General features: G+C 39.4%; 1 protein-coding gene across 2 annotated transcripts in view; it reads right to left on the minus strand.

Annotated features, from left to right (window-relative positions):
- Positions 1-27,348, minus strand: part of KDM4B (lysine demethylase 4B) — a 74,884-nt gene extending 47,536 nt beyond the window's left edge. For both annotated transcript variants that reach the window (XM_042835608.1, XM_042835607.1), the window contains exons 1-6: positions 27,186-27,348; positions 25,261-25,436; positions 23,903-24,017; positions 22,323-22,516; positions 4,724-4,773; positions 1,839-1,942 (exon numbers count right to left, since the gene is read on the minus strand). In XM_042835608.1, coding sequence (XP_042691542.1) covers positions 1,839-1,942; positions 4,724-4,773; positions 22,323-22,516; positions 23,903-24,017; positions 25,261-25,436; positions 27,186-27,326 — 780 coding nt within the window. In that variant the 5' untranslated portion in view covers positions 27,327-27,348. The remainder of the gene's footprint in view (positions 1-1,838; positions 1,943-4,723; positions 4,774-22,322; positions 22,517-23,902; positions 24,018-25,260; positions 25,437-27,185) is intronic.
- Positions 27,349-27,746: the final 398 nt, after the last annotated feature.

Consider the following 27,746-nt stretch of genomic DNA (forward strand, 5'->3'; position numbering starts at 1 on the left):
CATGCACTGGCCTCCATTTTTTGGGTGAAAAAAAAAAATCCCAACAAAAAATACAGAAGCCAAACACATACAAAGGAAACAAACAAAAAATCTATACACAAAATAAGTTCCTTATCATTAAGGTAGCACACATTTTAATACTCAGAATGAAGGAGGCACCAGAGATGAACCTACACACCTTCCCTCCCCAAATCACAAGATTCACAGTGGGAAGCCTACCTAACTGGGAAAAGACTTTTTACCAGGCAACAAATTAGAAAGTCCTTCCATATCAAAGTACTTCATAATCCCATGCCCATCACCAAACAGCTCAGTAAAGCTGACTTGGGATAAGCTCGATAGAAAAGCTTTCCTCTATTACAAACTCTTTTGCTCCTCTTGCTTGGTTTTGATCAGAAATTACTCAATACATGTAATTACTAATCAGTGCCACTTTCCAGGTACATGGAAAAGCAAACATAAATCTTCTCATCAGAGAAAAATATGCCCACCTACAGCATTCAAACACTCACAAGAATTTCCTTCACATTCTGACTTCCCACAACCATTCAAGCAGCATGTTTGGGCACTGAAGAGGCAGAAATTAATTTCCATTTCCTATAGTTTTCCATTTCATAGAAGGATGGGATACCAATAAGGGGCTGCACAACAAACTTCACTTACAATATCTAGTGAGCTAGATTGGGATTAAAAAGATCAGTTCCCAAAGTCAGATTATTTTCAACCACGTATAGCAGATAACCATGTTTTCACATTTGGACTTCAGGTTTAACAGATAGAATTACAAGAAAAAATGGTTTGCTGATCCCTAAAAACAAGTTGATATCAACTATCATGTGCAAACCAGGCAAAATGTGGCCACTAATACTGAACTACAAAGCACCACACATGGCTTTCTGCAAGTCTCTGCTGCACAGTGAGCTCATCCAACAAACCAGACAGTCACACTTCAAATTTCATTCATCACAGCCTTCCACTAGGAAAAATGAAACAGTCTCTGGAGCAGTAAATAGAATGAATTCATAGCTTTTATGCTATAAAAGAATGCAGAACTTGTACTTCTCAAAGAATCACTAGGACCATCAAATAGGTGGTATACTTTGTCACCGGTGGACTAACTCTAGCAAAACCTTGCTTAAGAGTTCTTACTTAGGGAAAAAAAAAAAAAAAAAAAAAAAAAAAGGCCACAGTGTCTTGAACTGATGATGCCAGAGAAATGAGGAAGGAGGAAATGAGTTTAAATCAAGTACTCTTTGACACTTCCACTGGAGTTAGAGCTGCAGTGCCTCCAACTCAATTCCTTTTTCTGCACCCTGACAGTATCATGCCCACAAACAGTGTCCTTAACCATTCTGGCAGGACAATGGGCTTTGTATGCTGGCAACATACAGAAGCAGTAACCGCTTGATTGAATCTGCATAAAATCCATGCTTGACTGAGGAGATTTACTTCTTGCCCAAAGCCTTTGAGGATAAGCACATTAAAATGATCATAACAAATAAACATGGCCCCTCATTTCAAATAAGAGGACTTAAGAAACAGACAGATCCTTACTGGCTCTGTGTAGATAGAATGCTTTCACAACAGAGAACCTGCATGTGTAACTCCAGTTTTTGGTTCACAAGAGATCCAGAAAAAAAAAAAACTTAAGACTGTGTTGAACAGCTACCTGAGAGTTATGCTGCCTATTGACAAGCCATAGGACATGCATCAAACAGCTCCTGACCAGCTGCAGAGAACTGCTGCCTTAGAAGAGGGGTGTCATAGATTGTGCATCACAGCAACTTGCCAGCTTTACTTTACAACTTTACTTTCCTCAAAGCCTCTTTTGTACATACCCGGTCAAAAGGAATGCCGTACTTCTTCAAGATTGAGGGTGAAATGAGGGTCATCTTGTGACGGAGGAAAGCATCACATCCCTGAGAGCTTCCAGGAAAAAATCCTGTAGAGACATTACAAAGAGGACTATCACTTCAGGAATATTATATCAAGTCATTATTTAATCAGTGACAAGGTGACAAAATGAAAACCTGCCTAAATATTTTACGTAGATCATAGCAAAAGGCATACTGCTAAAGATGTCAGTAATTAGCACATGCCTCCTTGTTTCAAATGCCACATAAATTTTGTGAAAAAGACTTGAATGTTGAGGCACATAAGTGTTAATTCCATTCACAATGAGAGTCAGCATCTAATCTATCGTATCTGAGAATACACAACTTGGCCAAAATCTCAGTAAATCCCTAGCAAATTAAGAAACTGAACCTAGCTGTCTCCAGTTTTGGCTAGAGTCTGAGCAAACCTTTTTCTTAATATAGACAAGGAAAAATTGACAAGCATGCACCATCTACTCCATAGTCCTTTTTATACCTTCTCTGAAGGGCAGCTATATTATTCCTGGGAAAGTAACACAACTGTTATCATACGATTCCAGAACGATCTGCCCTACATACCAGCCTAAAGAAAAGAAAGAAATAAGCATGCAGATGTTAATATTGAGTCAAAAAGAAAGAAACAAAACAAAACATAACCACTACAGTGAAGTAGAAGGGCTGCTCATTCATTGGCCACAGAGGTCAGATATAGAGACACTGTGATTTAATTCAGCATCTCAGCAGTACAAAGTGCAAGCTTGACTATAGCTACAAGATTCGCACCGAGTCAAAACAAACCACAAATAATTAAAAACATTAACATTGGGGTAAAAACCAAACCTCTTGATGTCAACACTTCCTTCCCAAAAGCATCAGCTAGACTGTAAGAACACAGTGTTTGCGACCATCATGTGTTACACTCCAAGCAGGTGATTCAATTAACAAATGGTGTTTATGGGATTAAGAACCAATGTCATTTTGAGAAAGAAAGAATTTAAAAAGCAAGCAAGCTCAGGATACAAAACTAATCGATGGGACATAATGGAAGGGGTTTCAGAAAGTGAAAAGAATTGCCAGATTCCAGGTTTTCCTATATTTTTGCACTAAAAGCATTTACATTAAAGTGATGACTGTCTGCTGCCTGGTTTGCTGTCCTTCTCTGCAGTTCCTTTTTTTAATGCACAGTTTATGTGGCTCTCATTAAAGCTACTAATAAATAAGCACATTTTAAGTGATTAGCACCAATAACATGGCAACACATTAACATTCTCTCCATGGACTCCACAACTCTCTCAGCGAGCCCATTTACAGCTCAGCTATTCATTTTCTATATTAATTGCATGCTCATCTTTCCAGAGAGAACATCTTCATAGTACAGTCTGCTGATGCATAGGACGGGGAGGATGCCCAAGCAGTAACGCTGCTTCATCATAGTTTTTAGACATTATTCATCCGAACTTCCAAAAGGTACTAAGCAAAATAAAACAAGCAGCTCAAAATAAAGATGAGATCACGGATAACATGTCTGGTTTACACACTGTCAACTACTGCTGTGCTTCAAAATTTTATTCTTTTTTCCACAAGTATAAAACAATCACCAGAACGTCAGACTGTTAGGAAGAAATGCCAACACTAAGAAAACCTACTTTTTTTATTATTACTCCTTTGCATCAGAATACAGCCTTCCAGATCTCCCTGCCTCTCATACCACAGCACTGCTTTTGTCGCATTAACTTCAACAACAGATTTAAATCATTCAGAGTACACCTCACTGAGGATGGAATATGTGGATTTTGACTTAATTATCCCAAAACACTGACTTTCTTTTGTTTGGCTGGGCAGCGCTTAGAACATTTGCAAATATACAAAAACAACAACAAAGCACAAATAAAACATCAACAAATAAATACATATATATTTCTACAGTCAGTCATCTTTCCTGAAGTTGCCACCATGCCACCATTACCAATTGGAAACCAGAAGCGACAAAGACAGAATGCTGATGTCCATGCTTGCTGCTTGCAGAATGACCTTGGCAGGTACTTAGGCAAGAAGTGCACATATGGCTTTGGGCAGCTGAGGCTGGCACTTGCAAGGTCAAAAACCACAACAGCTCAAGCTAGCCCTGCTCTTTGAGTTGGACTTCATTGTGTTGAAATGATGATGGAGGATGGCACTGGAAAGGAATGCCACCAACAACACTGTATGTCGTCATAGAGAGAGGCAAGAACTCCACTAGCTGTTCTCCATTAGCGCTGTTGAATTTGCTTGAATAAGATTTGAAGTAATCTACCAGTACTACATAAATAACATTTATAACACAGGAAGACATAATGGTTTTTAGCACACCTTTTCCCAGCAGTGGGGGTATGGGATGGAATCATCACCAATACTTCACAGACTGCACACCACAAAACTGGAGCAACAGAGTTCTCACCACACTGCCACAAACCTCCTACAGAGATGCATGATGAACTCTATTTCCCATGCATGGTCTCAATGCTTTGAAAAATCAAGCTTTTGCCACCAGTTTTGGTTAGGGCCATGGTGTGTCAGAAGACAGATTTTGAGAAAACAGTTGCACTATGAAGAATTGTGCACAGCACTTCTGACGTGACAAGGTTTCTGACTCAAGAGTTTATTATACCAATGTAGGTTCATCAAGCAGCTCTTTCAAGAGTAAGTTACAGCAGTCAGTTCAAAATAAATTCTTTATAAATCTTAAAATTCTTTACAAATCCATTTTAAAATTAAGAGTTGGACTCTCTTCTGGAATGCTTTGGTTTTCACTAAGCACATACCTATGTATTTATCCAAACAGCATTACCACAGGAAGAAGCCAAGCTTACCTTTCGCCAAGCGTTCCAATCTCTTGCCATGTTCTGGAGGTATGGCATACCTAGGACAAAGTTAACACAGAAGAAAAAAAATAATCACACCACAATGTAAAAGCAGTGAAAAAAAACTAAAAACAAAGGTAGTAATAACTTTTAGCACAACACTCTTACAATAATGTCTCCAAACGTAAGCAAAAATTTAGAAGTCTGGAAGGCATCGGTAACACGTCAGTACAAAAGGAGGAGGAAAGTCAGTATCTCAGAAAAGCCCTTAAATGTGTTACACAACGCGGGAGGCTTTCCTGCTACTTTTTAAAAAGCACCATCTCAAGCTTCATAAGGTGTAAGCAGAGCAGAGGTGACAAACTGACAGCGCAACAGGAATCAGTCAGCATAGGGAACAGCAGTCTTGTTTTCTGCAGGAAGGATGCGTGCAAAAGAAATTCACAAGGCTGTGCTAAAGACAAAGACAGGAATTTCAGATGGGCTGAAAAAGTGTGAGGGAGGATCTGTGTGCACTGACATTTACAGGGAGTGAGGATAAATATTTTTTCAAAGACAAGTGTGCAAATCTTTTTTGGCTTTCTTCAAAAAGTAAATACTTTTCATAACAGTCAAAGCAGCTGATCTTTGCATTGGCAGGATTGTGTTGACTGATTTGAAACAAACAGAATTAAACTGTTAGGTAATTTTCTAGAAGAGGTGAATGGAAGAAGTGGGGTCTTCAAAGGAACAATACATGAAAGAATGCAGGGAACCGTTTCTACATTTTTAAAAGACAGTTTTCTGTGATCAGGAGTAAAAAGTGCACAAAAGAATGTCACTGAGACGAGGTTCCTCTGTTTGTTTCGTGCTGGTGCAAAGTACTGAATACAATTCAGGAAAAACAATCAACTGCCTAAAGTCACACATCACTAATTGAGATATTCTCCTGAGATCTCCCCTCAGAAGATCTTAGTTACTTCACTCTTTGAAGTTACGTTGCCTAGGTATTCACAGAAGGAAAAATCAACTGCTTAAGATTTTACGCTTCACTCAGGTCACGATGTGACTGAACACCATATACACCCAAACATCTTTAAACAGACTGCACAAATAATAATGCCAATAGAATTTGTAAAATTGTTGTTTACATACATACATTACACATAATTAAATGTGGCTGTCATACCTTTTTTCATAACAAGAGTTTTGAAAAAGATGTATTTATTACCAACTATAACTTTTGTACAATGTGAATAATAAAAAAATGAATTATTTTTGTTATCTTCAATAAAATTGTCAAAATTGTCACAAAATGGGCCAGCGTAAGCAGGTAACTGCCTGATCTCAACAACACGTAAAGAGTATTGTTGTTCTTCCAATAGGATCTCTGAAAAAACAATGGGTTTAGAGGACTTGCTGCCAGTCTTCTCATTCAGCTTCTCAATTTTTTAGTCAAAAGTTTATCTACAATGTAAGGAAAAACAGATAGAAGTCATATCCCAAATTGCTTTTTCACATTAACAAAATTTACCTTATCTGATCCTTGCAGGTTAGAAAGGATAACAATGGAAAGAAATCCTACATAGGATGCCCTAAGATTTAGACATTAAGCCGATTTAAACTGATGGCTTAAAAAAAATCTAAGGGAAAATACTATGTAGTACCTAATCTTATAAAATAATAAATACAACAACAGGCTCCCAGCATACTCTGACCAAAGTCTGACAGTGCCTTAAATTGTATAATAATCAAACAATTCAATTTCATTTGTCTGGGACAAAGCTAGGAGCTTTCATTTTACAAAGACAATTTATCACTTACATAAACGTGATAAAACTAATCCTGATCCAAAGCTCCTTTGTGGGATTAATGTCCCTTAAAACAGGGAAATGAGACATTCCAGTCCTTGTGGGAAAAACGCTGAAGGATTGGGAAAGAACTAATTTATGGCTACAAGGCTGCTGCTGATTAATGTAATATCCCCCGTCTACAATGCAACCTTCACTTAATTAGTGTCTGTAATTGGGAGTTGTAAAGATAAGATTAATTGAATCTTGAGGATGTTAAAAGTCTAATATATTGGAACATGGTTACTGTGTTATCTGCAACTGCAGACTGCAAAAAGCCAAGCTGAGCTTTGGAGAATAGTCCATGGAGAGTCAAAGAAAAAGGACTTGCTTAGATAGGAACCAGTGAGAGAGGAGGAATTTCCAGCTTTTAAAAATGGAGTATATGTAATAATATGCAGATCAGAACACCCTACCACAGAACAGCCTCTTGGGAATAGCTGACTCCACATTTATAAACTTTTTTTTTGTTTGGACCAAGTCTTTTAGGAAGCAGGGTCTACACTTTCTTGTAAATTTATTCGTAGGAATTCACAAAGTTAACTGCAGAAGTGAATTAATTAGGAGTAAGTAAAATTCTATTTTAAGTTACACTCACGGATCCGACTGATTTACATAAAGATAAGCAATAGAGAGAGAATTCGGACTGCTACTTAAAACCAGGAATAGAAACAGAAGCCTTCTGCAAGCTCTGCACAGGTCGAGCAAGCGAGCTTTATGTGATCAAGACATAAAGTGACTGATTACAAGGAGGAATAACAATGGAGGTGACAGGGAAAGATCATAAACTGTTGCAATCAAAGGAGCACTGTAATTGAGCATGCAAGCACACATGAACGGGTGGCTCTTGTCTCTCATGGCAGCATCTTGTGTTCTTACTACAAAATGTGGCCAGACACTTATTAGGGACAAAGTACTCCACAGAAGGAACTGATGAAGCAATGACATTCAATACCTTTTGTTACTGACCCTCCTGCACCCACAGGCTGGGGCTTAGATCAATAAAGGATTTTAATTCCAGAGAGAGCTGGGAGGACTATGCTTCACTATATCCAATGACTTCATTTTCTACAGGCATCATTCAGGAAACTTCAAGATTTTTTCAGCAAGTAGGAGTGTTCTTTTTCCTTCAGTACCCCAGACCCATACTAAGAGAAGTTACCTCCGGATAAACACCAAAACCAAAAGCTACCCCATCAAAAACTTGAAGGAAAAAGAAAAATCACATGTAAAACTGCTTCCCTTCTCTGCTCCATTAAGGCTGTAGTATAAAGGCACTCCACAAAGTCATGGAAAGAGTAGGAAGAGTACATAAATACAAGAAAAATGCCACTTTGAGTTCTGCATCAGTAGGCCAAAAATAGACTGTAATATCCTGTAAAAATCTCAACTTGACAATATCAGACTGACAACTACCTGATGCTTCATCACAGTTGACAGAAGCAGTTTTCTGACATCCATCTGCCCAGGTGGAACTGAATGAAGAACGCTGCAGACCTACCTTTTCTTCAGCCTACAGTAGACACATCTTTATAACCACAGCAAAGACGAAGCAAGAATTTTCTGTCATCCCAAACAGTCATAACATTAAAGAGAATTGATAGTGGCAGCATAAATATTTAAACAGCTTTTATTAATAACTCTCTTTTTATAGACTACTTCTGCTTCAGAGAAAACATCAACAACCGCCAACAAAATATACAACTGTGCCTAAAATGATGACCTTCAGCCAATGCTTCAAACGTAGCATCTGTCCCTTCCGGCACAGCAAGGTCCCCCAGTAAAGCTATGTCTACGTAAGCAGTGCTAAAGCAGCCATTGTGTTAAGGCATATCAAACTTGCAAGAAACTGAGCTTGCAAACTGCATAATCAATGGATATCAAGATGTTACAATCACAAAATAAACAAGACAGTTAGGCGAAGTAGACTATGACAGCAAAAGAGAATAAATGGAAGGCTTACCCTTACGTTGGGCTCACCCACAAAACACCAGCAGAGCAGATCTCCAGATGAGATCCTTCCCCACTGGCAGCCAGCTCTTCAATAGGTCTAGGAGAGGTGCAGCCTGGCTCCACCCCTTCCGGCAGCACAGGTGAATTGAATTGCCTTCACCTGTGCTCCTCTGGCTGACTCACGGCTCGCCTCAGGTGATCAATCAGAGGTTCAGGCCGTGACTCAGCAGTTCCCATACACAAACAAACCAAGAAAGGGCCAAACTACCTGAAAACTGCCATGCTATAGTCTGTGGGATTACAACATGAATAATGTCTTACTGCTTTGCCAGGGAACACAAGATTTACAGAACAGAAAAAAGCCTCAAGATAAAAAATTGTTATAGCTGTGTGACTCAAATATCATCTTCCCTGAAGTCAACAATCTGAAAGTAATATAGTGATTCTTCTAAATTACCTTTTCCTACACTTTCTGCTAAAACAAGAGCAGGCCCCTGAAATAGATTAAATATCACTTCTTCAAAAATGGAACTTTGCTGCTCTACGTGAAAAATTCTCAACTTCCAAACTTGTTTCACAAAACTTAAATTCTAGCAAAACTGACCTCTACTTCCACATAATATTCTGAGTTCTTGAGGATCCCTCAAACCTCATTCTGCTTGTAGTGACCACACACTGAGATCACAGGTCTAGAAGGTGCATGCCCCAAAGTACAAATGTGTAAGATAATCATAGATGATCTTAAAGGTTCCTTCCAAACTAAACCATTTTGTGTTTCTATGATTTACAAACAACAGTAGTTTGCTTTTGTTAACAAGTAGCAAGTCTAACTGGGCAGTCCCCTTTTCACCCTTAATGCAAAGGATCTTTTCCATTTGCCATAAAGGATGTCATTAATAGTGTAATTTTCTTGGTGTTTTGTTTATTCCCCTGGAATGGTTTGATGGATGTTGATAATTATCAGACTATAAAAGCCAGCAAATGTGCTATTTTCTATCGCTGTACATCATCAAACAAATAAAGTGTGAAACAGCATTTCTGAATACAATTTTCCCCTCTAATGGCTTAGAATTATTATCAGGAACAGTGAAAATAAATAAGCAAATGTCTTGCGAGTTAAGAATTACATGAATGTGTCAGTAAATAAAGAGAGTACACTGACCATCCCAGGACGCAAGGATGCAAGTTTAGAAGCCATTAAAAGATGACACAGTGAGGAATTCACTACTGCAATGACACCATTTACAGCATCAGATCTTCTTCAGGGACCTTCCAGACTAGCTCAGATTCCGACCTCAAGGCTGCTTCATCCAAGCAGGAGGGTATGTTCAATTTTGTCTTCAAAGCTATTAAAAATTCTGCCTCAGGCAACCCTCGGCCCACTCACACCCTCCCCCCCAGATTTAGGAGGCACTGTTCTCACCTGGAGCTGTCATTAGCTTTGGCAGAGCATCAGAGCATCCCATCCCTTAGGTCAAGAGTCTCTCAAGGCTTCTGAGACCTTTACCCGCTACAGTTGTGACACACACATGGATTTTGTTAGTTACAATGCCTTCCTTCCCCACCTTGCACTCCATACCCAGCACCTCCTCCACCAAAACAGAACAATTAAGCAACAACTAGATTACTAAGCCTCATGCATCTAATTTCTAGTAGAACTTGGGCACTATGGACAGGAGATTCAGCTGCAAGGCTTCAAAAATGTCATTTCACTCTGATTCACATTAGAAGGTATGAAAGTTAATTTCACAGTGTCTGCACAAGGTCTGGCCAAACAGGGCCCATACAGTTTAACATGCAATAATTACTGAAATAAGGAAAAGAAAGAAAAACTGAACAGGATGTTTAAAAAAAACTAAGAACGCGTGTCACATGGAGTTAGTTATCTGTCTTCAAAGCAGATTTAGCTGTGCCAAAAATATTGACTCTTTGAAGATACAAATGCCAACCTACTCCCAGTGGTGATGAGCTATTATTCCAATCTCTGTAAGAGAAAGTTGTCTATAAATGCATAATCTGAGCTGTAGTCCTCAAAATCTTTAGCTCCCATAACTGCAACAGTGCTATCAAAGCCAATGAATAAATTAAAAATCCCTTTCTCTGTCAGGTACACTTATCACCCAATAGAAGCCACTAAGAGCCACTACTACACGCTGGGGAGCCCCTCGTTTGCAGTCCAAACACTGGTTCTGAGACCTAAGGTTTCAACAATTACAATGTAACATCTCCTAGTAGGATAAAACTAAAGCTCTAGAAGTTGTTCTGCTCTATTCTTTAAGTTGGTTTTGAAACCTGTCTCAAAATAGGGCTTTTAACACCAAGAATGGATCGTTCGCACCCTCAGTAAGTTTGCTGATGACACCAAGGCTGGAAGTGTGGATCTGCCTAGGGGTACTAAGGCCTTAGAGAAGGATCTGGACAGGCTGGATAGCTGGGCTGAAGCCAATGGGTTGAGTTTCAACAAGGCCAAATGCGGGGTCCTGCACTTTGGCCACAACAACCCCAGGCAACGCTACAGGCTTGGGGCGGTGTGGTTGGAACACTGCATAGAGGAAATGGACCTGGGGGTATTGATTGATACTCGGCTGAATATGAACCAGCAGTGTGCCCGGGTGTCCAAGGCCAATGGCATCCTGGCTTGCATCGGGAACGGTGTTGCCAGCAGGAGCAGGGCAGTGATTGTCCCCCTGTGCTCAGCTCTAGTGAGGCCGCATCTCGAGTACTGCGCCCAGTTTTGGGCCTCTCACTGCAAGAAAGACATTGAGGCCCTGGAGGGGTTCAAAGAAGGGCAACAAAGCTGATGAGAGGTCTGGAGCACAGGCCTGATAAGGAGCAGCTGAAGGAGCTGGGATTGTTCAGCCTGGAGAAGAGGAGGCTCGGAGGAAACCTTATTGCTCTCTACCTGAAGGGAGGTTGTGGTGAGCTGGGGGTCGGCCTCTTCTCTCGTGTAACTGGTGATAGAACTAGAGGGAACGGCTTCAAGCTGCGCCAGGGGAGATTTAGGCTGGACGTTACAAAATACTGCTTTTCTGAAAGAGTGGTCCAAGCACCGGAATGGTCTGCCCAGGGAAGCAGTGGAGTCACCGACCCTGGAGGTGTTCAAGGAATGTTTGGAGTTTGTGTCAACTCCCTTTCTTCTTCTCTTCAGTATCTGAGGTTATCCAGCAGAGAATCTGCTTTAAGCATGCAGTTTCACTTCTTGCAATCCCATTCAGAAAGAAAAAAATCTCTGGGCTCCCTCATCCATCCCCTTCTCTTGTGATTCCTTCACATCAAGAATGTAAACATGTGTTGTAGAGATAAGATCTCGTACTGATCAGAGAGCTTCTTGTTCCCACGAAAAAACCTTTATTGAGTGTCTGCAGTTTTATCTTTAATGGATCATTTTACAAGAGAATAGATGCTAGAATTCAGTACCTTTAACCAGCAGTGTCAACGATTCCAAATAATGACATTTTTATTGAAATACACATAGAAAGAAAGAAACACACAGAGGCTTCTGAGTATCTCCTCGAAAAGCCATAATAAAGAGTAAGTAGGTAATGACAGAACAAGATTACAAGCACACCAAATCAGCCCATCTTCTAAAGCTCAGAGAGTAATGAGCTCTGCAGACAGCTGCTCAAATGCAACCCTTTGGAAGCCAACACAGGAAGAAAATCAGGACAAAACCTGCTCAGAAAGGGTCTGTGTAGCATATTTCCCATGATACGATCCCTTCTCCATCAGTATTGCTGTCTAATTATCAACTCTGCTGTCAACCACAATACAGAAAAAAGACAAGTAGGTTTGCTCCTAACAGAACAGTATGCAAGATGAGAAACCTCTTCCTTCCCTTAAGAAATTGATATTTGTGTAATTACTCTAAAATTTATTGTCCAATAGCATTTGGCAGAATATTTCTAGTCATTCTGGGCTTCATACTGAACCCTTATGGATCAACTGTTGGAACAGTCAAAGCTAAATTGTGTCAATCTTATAGGCTACCATGGGCTAGAGACAGATTTTCAAGAAACACACACTGGGCAGTAGATTTTTAAAATTCTGATTTTAAAGCAGTACAAATTGTTACGAGTGGCACTTGAGCTACAGAATTTTTTCCATTAGGCAATTAACTAATATCACTTTTCTCACTTAGATTTCAATAACTGTAAGAGTTTTTTTCCACAACTAAAATGCAATTCTTAAATACTACTTTAAAAGAGGAGTTTACATATGAACAACCATCTGGTCTTCCTGCAACAAATGCAGGCCCAGAGCAGACGTTTACAAATCACAATGGAGTGACACACATACAAAATACACCCATAGTTTTCCACCATATGCGGTGAATAGGTAGTGGGAAGCGCGTGTTTTACTAAGAAAAAGTGTTTAGGAAACAACATGATAAAATCTTTTATTTATATTGCTTTTGGCTAAGATAATTAGTGCACAACTCAACGGTAATGAATGACTGTAATATATGCATCCTCTTGCCATTCTTTCTTCTTTGTTCTGAAAAACCTGTTCACATCAGATTTCTTTCTCAAAACTGGTAATCATATTATTAATTACTGGTTCTTTGTATTGCTACAGTATCCAATACTAAAGGAAAAGCAAAAAATGCTCTTCAAAGACTTTACATTATAAAAAGACATCAACACAATTCAAGGAACAACAACAACAACAAAATACGGTAACTAGAGACATCACAGATGTTCTCATCTTGCACCAAGCAGCCTCTGCGAACTCCCTCCTCCTTCCTGAGCACTGCCTGCTGCTGTTCACTGCTTTTGGAAAAGGATATGGGGAACTTCCTAGAGCAGCCTAAACAGAATCTGCTCTATAGAAACAGGTATCTTTGGATGGGGAAACCCCTTGTGCCAGAGATGCAATGCCTCCATACACACTTTCCTTTCTGAGGGAAAAAATGTTCCAAAGATAAAATCATCTCGTTCATCGAACTACACCATCACAGGCTCCAGCAACATCCACGCTGAAGCAAGTGCCTTTGCACTAGCCAGCATCAAAATGGAAGTGCTACAGTTAAGGTGTGATAAAAATCAGTGGCGCTTCATAAAATTTCCTTTATTTCTTCTCCCAGATCCCCCATGCTACGTTGATTGTCCTCTTTGAGAAGAAGTGTCCAGAACCCCAGCAGAGATTACTCAGAATATTAACTAGTTACCAGCCACACAGCACCTCAAAAATGCAGAGTACTATTTAAGTGCTGTCACTGCTATAGGCTTCTGTTCTTTTAAACTATACCTGTACTGTATGTGGCATCACCCATCATCAGTTTTCTCTGCTGTGCAAAGGAAAAAAATCCCTGGTGATGTCCGCCAATGTGTTAACAAAACATGAATAAAGACAAGCAGCATCATGGTTGGCTCCTCCTCACCCAACCAACTCACTTTCAGGGCCGTGCCAAGCCAAAATTTGCAAGCTCAGTCTCCCACAGAGCTCAAGTCAGATCAGGCTGAAAGAGTTACACGAAGCATGGAAGCACATATCCCTCCCATCTAGTCTCAGCAGCAGAGTGCACTGTTCAAACAGCTCAGTTATTAAAACCAATCTGTGATCCTGTCAGACTTCCACAGATCTTCATTTCAAATCAGGCCTCAGCTTTGAGCAGACTCTTTCAAAACACAAGAATGACTTTCAGCGAAAGTGGATGCCTTCTTGGATCAAAGGCATGTTTCTCTCAATGCAGAGTGGGTCTACTGAGCTGCAATGAATTATTAGTGCTGGTGAAACCAGCCACACACACTGAACACTGCATCAGAGGAGCAGGAGCCCACTTGAAGACACTGCTGCAAAGATAGGAATGAGATCACAGATCTGTATTGTCACCTTTCAAGATCATTATGAAAGGGTATAAAGACGAATTACAGATCAGAGGAATCTCTACTTCGCTACTTTCACTACAACCACTGGCAGATGGGCCGCCCCAATCTCTAAGAGTTTAATTTCAACAAACATATTGAACACAGACACAATGGAAATAGATACAAAATGCACAGATTGAAAAATAAAATGGCAGTGTACATACTAACATGTGTCTTCTGCAGTAGATTTAGGCAGGAATAAGGATGACAAATGGAAAGAGCAAAGGACTTCAGTTGGAGGGAGAAGGAAAAACAAAAAAAAAGCACAAACATAGCAGAGCTGAGAGAAAGGAAGAGTTTGTATGCACCAGATGCATACAAACAGCCCGAGGCTGAGGTCAGTGCACTCATTCTTACAGGGCAACAGTCCCTCTTCAGACAATTTCCACCACTGATCCCAGTCTGGCCTGACCTTCGTGGCATTTTTTCCTCAAAGTTAGATGACAGTGGGTGAAGACAGGCAACATGCAAGTCCAATCTCCCCAGAATAGCGTGCCTCCTTTGCATCAGGAAAAATTACCTTTTAATAATCTACAACACAACAAAAATCCAAGTCTATTAAAAAGAAAAATTTCCACTACTCCAACTGCAAGCATCTGATTTGGAGGATAATCCCCTTAATACAAGCCAGAGCTCATGATTCTTCATATAGTTTGGTTTGATGACTTAACTACATTAAAACCAATCCAATCCCTACAACACACCAATCTCCTGGAATTTTATAGCAGATTATCAACATGCACCACTCCTGCTTTAATGAGAGTTACATCATCCTTCAGCCACAGCTCCACCTGGAGGACAAACAGTACTCTCGGGCCCGGAGGAAGCCTTGTTCAAGAATCACTAGCAGAGTGTGGCTTGTATTGATTAACTAATGACTGCGGTATATGAAGCTTGAAAGGCTGTATTAATAACTTGCCACGGCACTGCTCTCATTTATCAGTGAATCACAGGGGAATGTAACTCTTCATCTCAATATATCATTCCTTTCACAAATCTCAGAGCAAATCAACATGCACATGGATTCTCATTCTAGAAATCCAGTTCCAAAGCAGCTTCCACCTCATGATTGTAGAACAGATAGAGTGAAAAGCTGCTCTGCCTGGTCATACTTTATCTCACTTTCATTTTATTTCTTTTAATGAATATCACTGTTCTTTCCTCTATCCTTTTTTTTTTTTTTTTCCCAGTAGAAAAGCATCTCGCATTGCCAAATCTGCCTGAGAGTAAATGGTGTTGTTGTTAATCTATAAATCAACCATCGCCATAAATTCTACTCTTTTTCACTCCAAAACTGCAAAGCTGTAAAAGAGATTACATGGGATAGCAGAAGCTGGAAGGAAATTTGTGAGCTGCAAGGAACCCATCACTGCCAAATGGCCTTCCCCTGCCTTTCCTTTCTCCTCTACTCCACCCCAACAAGCCCATTAATCTCTACTGTCAAGAGTGGAACACACAAACAGGAAATGTGCACACGCTTCAGAAGAAGGCAGCCTCATACACTTCCCATGAAAAGCTGATGCAGAACTTGGGGATCAAGGGGGTGGGGGAGAACGCTGCAAAAATAGGATACATAAAATTTGAAAAAAATAAAAATCAGATATCTATATATAGAGAGAGATACATCAATCCTCTGTATGGAGCAAAATGAAAAGTCATAGCATAACAAATTCAGAGTCCTGAGTTCCCTCAAGGGCAAAGTCCCTATGTGATTCCAGCTAATCAACCTTTAAGAAACTCAAGGATCTCCAGGGTGCAAGGGTTACTGAGATCCTAATAATCAAGATTTCTAATCACATCTTACCAATTCAGTGATCCAGCTGCCTTGTGCAATGGCTCCCTGGGGGAATGTGACAGTGAGAAGGCAATAAATAATGCAAGGGACAAATGCCCTTCCCCCCTGCTGCTATACATCTCAGTATCAATCCAGCTGCTCTATATGAGATTACACTGAGTTCACAACAAACTGCAACATATGTGAGAGTCTGTTAAAGCGGAGAGATGGTGCAGAATACCACACAGGGAAAATGGGGACAAGGACCCAGTATCCTGAACTGAAAATGAGGAATGATAAAACCTGAAGAGTTAATCTCTGTGACTGTATTGGGTCATTTTATTTCCCCAAGACAGTTTTCCAGGGATCAACTTTTTTTTTTTTTTTTTATCCCGGGGGGAGGATACGACAAGATTTCTGACTAAGCCAGCTGCAGCGCTTCCTAAGACAATAATGAAAAATAAAATCAGCAGTAAGATCCTCAGCACTTGCGTGTTTGCAGCTGCTTTAGGATATGCCGTTAGCCAAAAAAAACAAGGTCCCTCTCCTATCCACTCTCAGGGGAACAAACATGTTTTGCTTTAAATCTCCCCATTATATCACTCTCAGAAAATGTGATGTTTCCCTACTGACAGTGGCATCAGTAACATAATCCACATTTACTTAAGTGTAGATGTTATAAGCTAGTCCTCCCATGTACTTGTTTTCCTCAGCTCATACAGAAAGACCTACCTTTCTGTATGAAGGACATACAGGCAGTCCTCCAGAGAACCCGAGGAAAGAAAGTACCAATTAATTAATCAATAAAGTTTTTAGGTAATTCTACAGATCTTCAAGCAAATGGTGTTGATACTTCTCCAAGACAGAACTTTTCAAGTGGGCCTTAAAATGCAATTGTACGTGACCACTGCTTTTATCTTGTCATATTATTTTAAAATTCATTTGGTAATTTGTCCTTAAATCTTCATAAACTGTTGATCTGGCAGAAGTCTGATATCTGATAGCAAACAGATTAGGCATGACCTGTTCTCAATAGGAGAGTGTTTGAAGAGAAGACAGTACAACTTCAAAGCTGAGCCCAGTTTCTAAGAAATTATACAGAGTAACATTGCATTAATACTTACAAAAATATATCTAACATTGTGACTAATTTTGCCATATAGCAGCAAAGTATCTAAGCAATGGAACTTGCACTGTTCACCACTCTGTAAAGTTAGCAGCTACTCTGCTGGTTTGGCAGTATCAGACCACTTTGTTCCTCCAAATGTGATTATTACTGCTACAGCAATTCAGGAGTGTAAAACAATAACCTGTATATAACACAGGAAGAGAACCCACATAAACGATATGCAAGACCATAATTTATACCAGGAGAGAGCATGTACGTGCACTCACTATTTTACTGAGATGAAATGAAATGATGGCAGAGTATTTCAGTGTTTAAAGATATGCTTTTCAAATTCCAAGAGCTGTGATGCATACATTCCTCAGTAAAATGCTGTAATAAACATGAAGTATTAAGACTTGGCATTCAGTTTTGTTGCTTCTGTCACTATAAAAATCAGTCTTCTGTTAGCATCTCTTGACAATATGCTCAATTTTAGATCTCAGCATATGAATGTATAAGGTAATTATATATAATATGTATAATTGATACACCAAAAACTCCTACCACATGAGGTTTAATATAGGGCTGCAAAATGAGATACATTCAAACTTCTGGTGGAAAAAAAAAACAACAGAAGAAAACAGACCATGAAAAGGTTGAAATTGAGCTACTAATGCGAGAGGAACATTTCTTTGTAATTTGAGGAACAAGCAAGCAACAGACTCAGCCTGGCAGCTCCCTGCCTGAGAAGCTTAAAATGAAGTTACACAACAAATTCGTGATACATTTGATGGACAGTGCCCACAACTTCCAGGTTACCTCCTTAATCTAATCTGACTTATTTTGCAGTTAAATCAACAGCAGCGTGACTACACTGGTAGACCAGATGCGTATACCCTCGAAGGAGTGCAACAAAGAAGAGGATCAACTTCAGAAAGAGGAAGGATAGGTAACTCTGCATCAGCAGTTACACTGGTTAACGACAACAGTGCTTGTTCCTCTTGTTAGGAGACAAAAGATATAAATGCAATGCAATCTACAAACATAGAATCATTTCATGAGAGTGGAAGAAGGAAAAAAGCTTTCTTCCATTACCCCCTCAGCTTTCCCCCCATCACTGGATGACCCTTCATTACTCAAGCGCTTCACTTAGCAGTGAACAGTATTTTAACCTGCATCCCTAGTGACACAACGCTAGAGCTCATTTTGCTACTGTCTATTCCACTCAGTTTACGGCAAAGGAATAGTGCAAGAAAGTGCTGGCAGCAGGATCTCTCTGCAGTGAAAGAAACATATTAATCAAGGAATTGTATGGCCATGCAGCTGCCTCTTGGATTGTACAAAGAAGCCATCTTCAGTTGCTGAAACAAACATTTATCTTAATTCTGATTCCAGTCCCAAAAGCTTCTGTTTTGCAAGAGGTATAATCTAGAATTCCAAAGACAGAAATAAAAGATCCATGCAAAATAACACTTCAGTACCTATCTTCTCAGATCTACAAATAGAGTGATTTCTCATTCGGATTATCTTTGTCCACTGGGGTGGCTCCTCGTGATCTGACCATATCCAGACCTCTCTGAAAAGTCACTTCTACCTCTCCCATAGAAAATAAACATGATCATTTCTTGCCAAACTCACTTAAATGAGGTCTGGGAAGCACTTTCAAATGGCCCAAATCCTTTCACACCTTACATTTATAACAAAATAGCACTGATGGCCTCTCACCATTCCTATTCACTATTCAGCAAAGTAGGGTTTTGGTTACATGGCTCAAATTAAAATAGCCTAAGATAATTTATGAGAGACATGAAGAAAGCGTTATGCTTTTAACAGACAATTTGGGGGTAAAATACTACCAATATGCAAAAATCTTTGACAGCCAAACAATAATGCTGTCTCTTATTATAGAGCTCAACCCCAAATGGGTGGACTCCATAACTCTCCACACTTCTGCTATTCCCTGAGGTGTTTCTAAGATGATCAATGTTAGAATCAAAGAGTCTATAAAACGGATGAAGGAAGCTGGGAAGATTTCTACCGAGGTAGTGCCAGGGAAAAAAAAAAAAAAAAAAAAAAAAAAAAAAACCAACAACGAATATTTCAACCATCCTTGAGATAAGCCAGGCTGCACCACTGGCATTTAGTCACTGAAGTCCAAGAGCTCCCCCACCTGACCTTTGGGATCACTGCAATCATATCCAGAAAAATCAGCATTTGCTTGCATGGATGCAAAGTTACAGGTCTGCTCAAAGCAGTATTCAGATTTACCCCTCAGAAACCAACACTTCTTCACAGAAGAGCTTAAGAACTTACTAACAGAAGTAGTCAGGGTGAAGAAGAAGAAAGAAATTACTTAGGCAAGTGGCATACTCTTTCCTCACACTTCGGGGAACAAGATAAAGGCCTTCCAAACCACCAGTGGCATCCTGCCACAATACAACTATTTTTGCATGACACAGTTATGTAGATATGAAGCTCACTTGAACAGGAAACATGGTCAAACCTCAAAATCCTCATTTCTTTCCTAATGCATAAGGTTTACACAGCTAGTTACCAGAAAAAGACCTATACAACTACAGAACAGCTGCATAGGTCCCCTTCATTTCCTTTTAAGCATGGTAAAAATACCTTTTTCTTTTTTTTTTTTTTTCTTCTCCTAAACCAGCTCCAGAGCATATTCTTGCTTTGACTTCTAACCAGAAAGACCTGAGCTCCTTTCAAGTAGACTGTATGATCTGTCTTCTCCATTTGTATTAGCAGCTGAATTCTTCAACAACTGAAACTCTTCCTAGGGGAGCAATCAGGTGTTCCCCTAGCATGTCCCCAAATTCCTTAACAGGATTAGACAGAAATAAAAGCTACTGAGAACTTTTAAGATCTGGTATTTGTCAGACACAATTTTCCATCTACAGTTTTTAGTTCTTCTTATTCTTACCCTCTTCATATACACCATGCTACACGCAGGTGTTTGAGGATTTCCTTTTTGAAGGGTTTCTTTGTTTTTCTATCATGCAATCTGTATTTTCCACAAGGAAGAAAATAAACATATATAAGAACATAAGGAAAAGCCACTGTTTAGAACAGCTTCATGCAATAAGTTTATCATCCTTATGATAGACACAATATGCTGGCGCCCAAATGTTATTCACATTACTCAAAACAAACAAACAACACCAACAATAATGACAAAGAAAGGGAAAGGAAGAAGGGGTTGTTAAGCACCGGAATAGGCTACCCAGGGTTGCCCAGGTGGTTGAGTCACCATCCCTGAATGTGTTTAAAAACCATTTGGATGTAGTGCTCAGGGACATGATTTAGCAGTGGGTTGTTAGAGTTAAGGTACTGTGGTTTGGTTGCGGTTGGACTTGATGATCTTTAAGATCTTTTCCAACCTGAGCAATTCAATTCTATGACATGAAGTTCCTAAGTTTTATACAGTTCTAGTTCAAGGCCACAAATACTCAGTGTACATTTCATTTAGCATCTGTTCTCTAAATTTTGCTCACAGTGCGAGAGCTTATTTGTTACTAAGCTGTAAAGGCATTAGTTTCATGTTGGAGCAAGCTTTTCTTTTCAAAGTAACCTGTTCTTATTTCTGCTTCTTGAAAGAGAGAACCCTCTATTGCAGGATCGGAACAAAAAGTGAGCAGAAGACAGGCCAGGCAAACCTCATAACACACAGGCATGGAAGGAGAGGCAGATATGACGACACGATAATCATGCAAACCTCAGGCCAGCTGCTTGTACAACTCTCAAAGCAGTTAACTCTCGTGTGCTGAAACAGACACTCCAAAGTGGCACGCCTTGCTGATGGTCACTGCACTGTCTAGGCAAAGAAAAGTGGTTCTTGTGTGCTCATGGCACCACCTACTGGAGATGAGTATCAAATTTTGATCTAACTGCCTCTGAAGACATACTAAAAAAAAAAAATCGAAAATCTAAGATGAAAGCATGCTCCATTTCATTTAAAATCCAAGTTTCTTGACATCCAACTCGCTTAACAGAGGTAGCATAAGTGATTCTGCAAAATCCTTGTACATCTAACTGCCTGAACAAAGGAAACTAAGAATCACAAATGCTGGCAAAACAAATTTTCTGACATGTTGGAAAAGATTCTTAAAGGGCACATTGACAGCTGAATGCTTCAAGCCCAGCCCCTTTTTCCACCCTTTTTCAAGACTGTAGAAGAACATTATATCCATTTATCACAGGATCTTCATTGTTGGCTTTTATATGCCTGCAGACACTAACAGCCTGGAGATACACAGTGACACTGGGGACTCATATTACAGAGAGCTGGGAGGGTCTTGTCTGCCAGTGCCAGGGCATAATGACAGCAGTTCCACCCTGACATTTGTGTGCAAATTAGAGCTTAAATGTCAATATTTATTAGTCACATCAAGATCTTCAGCAAAGCTCTTCTGGGTTAACTAAGTCTCTCTGGTTATATTTTTAAATAAGAAGCTTTAGAAAAAAAAAAAAAAAAAAAATACTGGATCTTGCTAACTTACTCCAGATCTGCTAGCTTCTCAATTTCATCCTTATCTATTAACTACTTTTGTGGAAAGTTATTTCCAACTAGTTTATGCATCAGCAGTGTTGAAAAATGCTTACCATTCTAAGAATTGACCACAAAAATACTTCAGCCTACCTTGTCTCTGGAGTTGAAAGTATATTTATAAACTTAAAAAATGGAACTTTTAAAGTAACTGAAATCCCCTACCAATATAACAGTGCAAAAACAACACTACTGAATTACTTCAAAAGCATCCACACACTCCTATCATCATTTGCTCTCCTGTGCACTAGCTTCCAAAAATGTGCCAAATGCTAAAATCTGTTTTTAATCATAATGTCAAGAAGCCTTCCTAATTCTGCTGTTAGGTCGCCAAGCAAGTCAACCAGAAAGAAAATAAAATTGTTTTCAAGTGTAGAGAAAGAGGGGGGGGGGGGGGGAAGCGGGAAGTGAGAAATTTTGTAGGCCTGATGGAATTAGGTGTGAAAAAAGGACTCCACATGGTCTCCAAGTACAACAAGGCAATGGTATGTAGCTACTACCTATCAGGATATCACTTACCAGGATTTTGGCTCCCCAAAATGCAAGTAGTTGATACTGTAGAGATCCATGTCTTCTGTATGCCAAGCAAACGTTGTCTTCCACATCCCAAAGTAGAGGTAGGGAGTGTTTACACCTTCTATAATAATACCACACTCATGTTCCACCATGTCTAACAGGGTGTTCAGATTGCCAATATTCCATTCTTCCACATCCTATAATTCAAAGTAAAAGTTTTGCTCTAGAGCACATCAGGACTTGGTACAGCACAGCAACAGCCTACAGCTTCCTTTTGTTGCCTTAACATGTGGATATCCTAGTGTTATTCTGAAGGTCCATTTACTTGCACTAATTTAATTCTACATTTTTCCGGAAGGTTTACTATTAACTTTCATCAATAATCACGAAAAGGATGCATTACTAATACTTTTGGTAAAGGGATTGATTACTAGCTTCTCACTGTGTTCTCTGAAGAGGCACTTTCACTCTGGTACTCTACCATTCATTAACTGATCTACTAATAAATGTGAGATAAACTAAGGGTAAAATATGCTTCTCTCATTGGCATTCCATCCCGATGTTCTTCACCTGATGAGTATGTATAAGCAGACCAGATTATATAAGCAGACTGAAATGTGGCCTATGGGGCAGAGGCCTCTACATGAGCTCAGTGCTTCAGATAAAGAACAGGAAAGCTGGTTTAGTAATTATCAGTATTTATCAGAAAGAAAAAAAAAAAGTAATAATAGGAAGGGTTCTAAAACTGGCTATTGGTTTTCTCTACTTCAATAAAGAATAGAAAAAAAAAACTGATAAAAATCTTTAACCTTGCAATTGCCTACAGATTTGCCTATTACTATCTGTAAAAGCAAACCACCTCCTTTCATGTCCCTTCTCTGGTGTGCTTAACATGCAGGTATGTAGCTGATACATATGCAAGCAACCCCAGCTCCGTACTGCTTCCTGGAGTAACAGCTAGAAAGTGAAACAAACTGCTCAATCTTTAAACTTTCTATATCAAACTAGAAACAAAACAAAACAAACAAACAAAAAAAAAAAACAGGCAGGAGAGAAAGAACTGAAGAAAGGATGCAGCTGTAAGTGGAGATGAAAAGAAGTGCAGAGAGACTTCCATTATTCCAACAATTTAATGCTTGCAAGCAGTATTGGTAGTCAGACAACAGGAAATGTTCTTTAGATGTCATTGGTAATCCAATTATTTAATTTCTGTTTAGGGGAACTTGAAGTTAACTGAAGGAAACAATATACATTCTGTACATGAAGAAACTGCTTCTCCAAAAACTTGTACAAGTACATGATACTCATCACAGCACCAAATACTGGGAAATTTTGAGGTCTATGGCTGTGGTGACTTCAGAATCTAAGTTCCTTCCAATTAAATCCACACTAAACCATAATGATAATAGAGAGACACTTTTATACCAAGAGAGTTTATACTGTGGGCAGTCAGACAACAGGCCATTCTACTCCAAAGATAACTACAGGCACAGCTTTAAGTTAGTTGCCTTTGAAGCAAATTCTAAATCACTGTTCCCTAATGGGTTCAGCAAAAACACACATTAATGAGGAGCCTCACTTACTGTGTCATACAGAGAGCCACTGATATCAGCCCCATAAATTGGTGAGACAAAAGTGAGATTCTTCCAGTACTTGCGCTCCAAGTCTTCAAAATCTTGATGGCGTGGCGTACAATATCTGAAAAGAACACAAAGGAGGCAAGGAAGCAAGAAGCCCTACGGCACTCTCACTACAGACAGACAAACGGCTGACAAGAAGAGTGCATTTCTCAGCACTGTGAACACCTGCTAACACTCCTACTAGTCAGCATCAGAAAAAACTATAGTTTAGGCAGCAGATTATATACAGCACAGTAAAATTGGACATGCTTTTATCGTATCTTCCATTTCATTATCTCAAAGCAATGTACAAATAATCAGCAAATTATCTAAATCTGTTATTATATAACAAATTACATTATATGAGTGTAAAAAAATCAGTAAGAAAGAGAAAAAAGGCAAAGAAAAAAGTAAATCAGATTAAAATTCTTGCAATGCATGTTTACGGCAAAGCACAAAACACAAGCGTTTTTGTTTCTAGTCCTGCAACTTGTGCTTTTAAACCTCTTCTCTCTTCATCTTCTATTGCCCATAAAAATAAGTTCACATTCAAAGCACACACACTTGAGAGGTTGCTGAAGATGTATTACATTTTTAATTCTATTCAAATTCATCACATTTACTGCCTTTTAAATCTTTCTACAAAACCTCTTAGTGCATATTGACAAACAGGATGAGCACTTACATGAAGCATCAAATCCTCATCCTAGCAATGCGCGAGATGAAGTTATTACAGTTTGCTGAACACAGGTAAAGCACCCTTATAGGCTGCGTTAGCAATATTTCAAAGTTGACTGCATGTTGTCAGTAATGCTTGAGTTAAAACTTGAAATATTCCAGAGCTCTGGGAAAACGACTCTATAAGAATGATGCAACCGCAGCTTGTAAGGGTTAGCTCGTCCCAGTTAACTGAAGTGTTCTGCAACATTCCCAGGCTCTTCAGAAGACACTCACACACTCAAGCGCACTCGCATTTGTATCTGAGCACTGAAACATATTTTCCAGAATAACAATTAACAGACTGGGAGCTCTCCTTAGAGCCTTAAGCCATTGTTTTCAGGCACAGCCTTAGTCAGATGCTGACTTCAAAGAAACTTTCTACACCAACTCTGAGAAAAAGATCAAAGATGCACACCAAAAGCCATGAAATTATCTACTGGTTTGAAATTCTGGAGGTCAATTATCAAGAAAATGTTGTTTGCTTCAAAATGCTTCCTATTTAATATAGCTGGTTGTATTTTCTTTCCAGCTTGTTGTCGGAAAGAAAGATTTACTGTGCTACTCTTCCACTCACAAAGGAAGCACACTTAACACTGACATACTTCTCACTGTTAGCCAGACGCCGGTACTCTCCCACAGTCATGGGTTTCTTCTGTATATTGTACTGTGTGAATAATCCTGACTGGCCAGTAACCACCTGCTGAATGGGAGCTGGGATAACCATATCATCTATGTCATCATAGGTTTTTCTGGGCTTCCACTCCTTGGGAGGAATCACCTAGAAATAAAAACACCAAAATCTTCAAAACAGGCAAACAATTTCTACCGAGTTAAACAAATTTAAACAGAAGATATTTCATCCTGCTGCTATATGTTATCTGATAACAGCAGCATCTCAAATAACCAACAAATTCTTTCACCTCAGTCTACATTACTACTACATCTAGAAGATCAGAAACATTAAAGAGGGAGGATGTTGTTTTTGCTTTATTTGTTTGTTTTTTAAACTAGGAAGGCTCACAATCACAAATGGTATCACAGAATCATGGCAAGGTTTGGATTGGAAGGGAACCTTAAAGACCACCCAGTCCCAAAGCCTGTCATGTGCAGGGATACCTTCTATTAGATCCTGTTCCATTATTCCTGTGGGTGTTTCTGGATTACAGGGACACATCTGAGAACATCCAGTGTGCAAGTGAAATGAAAAAAATAATATATATATGTATCTACAGTCTAATTTGGTGGAAGAATTCACAAAAAAAAAAAAAAAAAAGAAAACCCAAAAAACAACCCGCACCCAAAACATTATGGGAATGTGAAGTTAGTGATTTTTGTAGCGATGGTTCCTTTAGGATATGATGAGCTCTACTGCTATAACACGGCTCTAAACGGTAGCTGCAATAAATTAAACAGAGAAAATAACTTGAAATGCTGAGATTTAGTCCTACAGGAAGTCATTTCTCTATAACATCAGCAATTCACCAACAACCTTTCTTAAAATACCTCAGCCAACCCATGAAACATAATTGCCAGTACACTTGAGTGGACAAGGAAACATTTCACAGACAGCCTTTTATCAGTACTTTGCTCTATTTATGACTGCAATAAAAACAGTAATTGACCTATTTTAAAAGAAATCATTACTATTTCACACCCTAAAGCTTTACTTCTCTGCTGTGCTTTATTAGATTCTGCTAAATACCACGTTTAACAACTACTTTGTCAGAACAAATGCTCTCTCAGCTATAGAGCAACATGACACTACTACAGAAGCAATCCTTCTAGACAGTTAGCTGTTTTTCTTTCCCAAGCGGCATGTCATATGCTTCATGTCACGCACTGGGATTTTAAAGTATAACATGAAGAGTTCTCATAATGTTTCATCAGCTTCAATGTAAAGACATGGATGGGAAGGAAAGCTGGAAAGAGGTTTCAGAGCTAGCTGCAGGGTTTTCCGGTGCTTTTGGGGAACACACACCTGCATGTCACATTTACAGGCCTAGATTCAAGTTAGCACAAAGTAGTTGTTTAGGGCATAAAAAAGCTAAGAGTAAGAAGTCTGCACCCATGCGTATAGATGTGACTTCAGACCCAATTCCCTATCCAACCCTAAGCAGACCTGAAAAACTTGATGCTTTACCCAACAATCTGAGGAAGCTGAAAACCTCAGAGCTCCTTGAGGACCTTGGCTACCATCGTCTCTATTTTCAGCAATAGACTTGGGACATGGCAGTACCCTTAACTGATCTCTGTAAGGGCTGAGAATGTTTTTGTTTTCCCACTGGGGATCAGAAATACATATAGTTTAACTACACGCTTATTTCACTCTTGTGAAAGGATCATAACATCTTTGCCTCTATTTTATTGATAAATCAAAATGCAGAGATTGGAAATACAATTTCAAAAAACTTGACTACACAAAAGAACACTACTTCTGAGTGATACCACTGCACAGGCGCTTTGGCAAAAGAGCCTCAGGAAGGCATTCTTCAGAAAGCTTTCAACTCCCAGAACGGGGTGAACTCACCTTGGCAAGCCCTGCTCGGTGAGCTCCTTGTGATTCAATGTATGCAACGTATTTCCCAAAGTCCCGAAACTCCTCAAGGGTGGGACGAAAGGTCATAATCTTACAGCCAGGATTCTGCGGACTTGGGTTTTCAGACCCCATATTTTCAGGAGGGTGGCAGCACCTAAGCAGTGAAAACAAATCAGGAAGGAAAAAAAAAAAAACAAACAGTAATTAATCATTATTTTCTTTCTACATGCTTTATTGAATTTCATAGAAAGGTAGCAATATTTGGGATTTCTCTGTCCTCCCACTCTCCAAGGAAGTATTTAAAAGCAGAAAACTCTAACATGGGTATGAAGGATTTCTGATCAAAAATCCAAATGTCTATTTGTTTGCAGGGCTCTAAGAAGAGCGAAGTATCAGCAAACTCCACAAGGTTTTCTCCCATTTCACTACTGTCTTCTGTCAAGGCATTCAAAGCTGAAATATGTGACAGCACTCATTTCTAAAACAGCTGCCTTCACAGTGCTGACTTCTCACTTCCATACAGGAGAATGCCACACTAATGTGAGTCCATTT

The sequence above is a fragment of the Centrocercus urophasianus genome, unplaced genomic scaffold (genome assembly GCF_019232065.1).
Source record: "Centrocercus urophasianus isolate 14NV4802_14NV808 unplaced genomic scaffold, USGS_Curo_1.0 seq_54, whole genome shotgun sequence".
Taxonomy (NCBI): domain Eukaryota; kingdom Metazoa; phylum Chordata; class Aves; order Galliformes; family Phasianidae; genus Centrocercus; species Centrocercus urophasianus.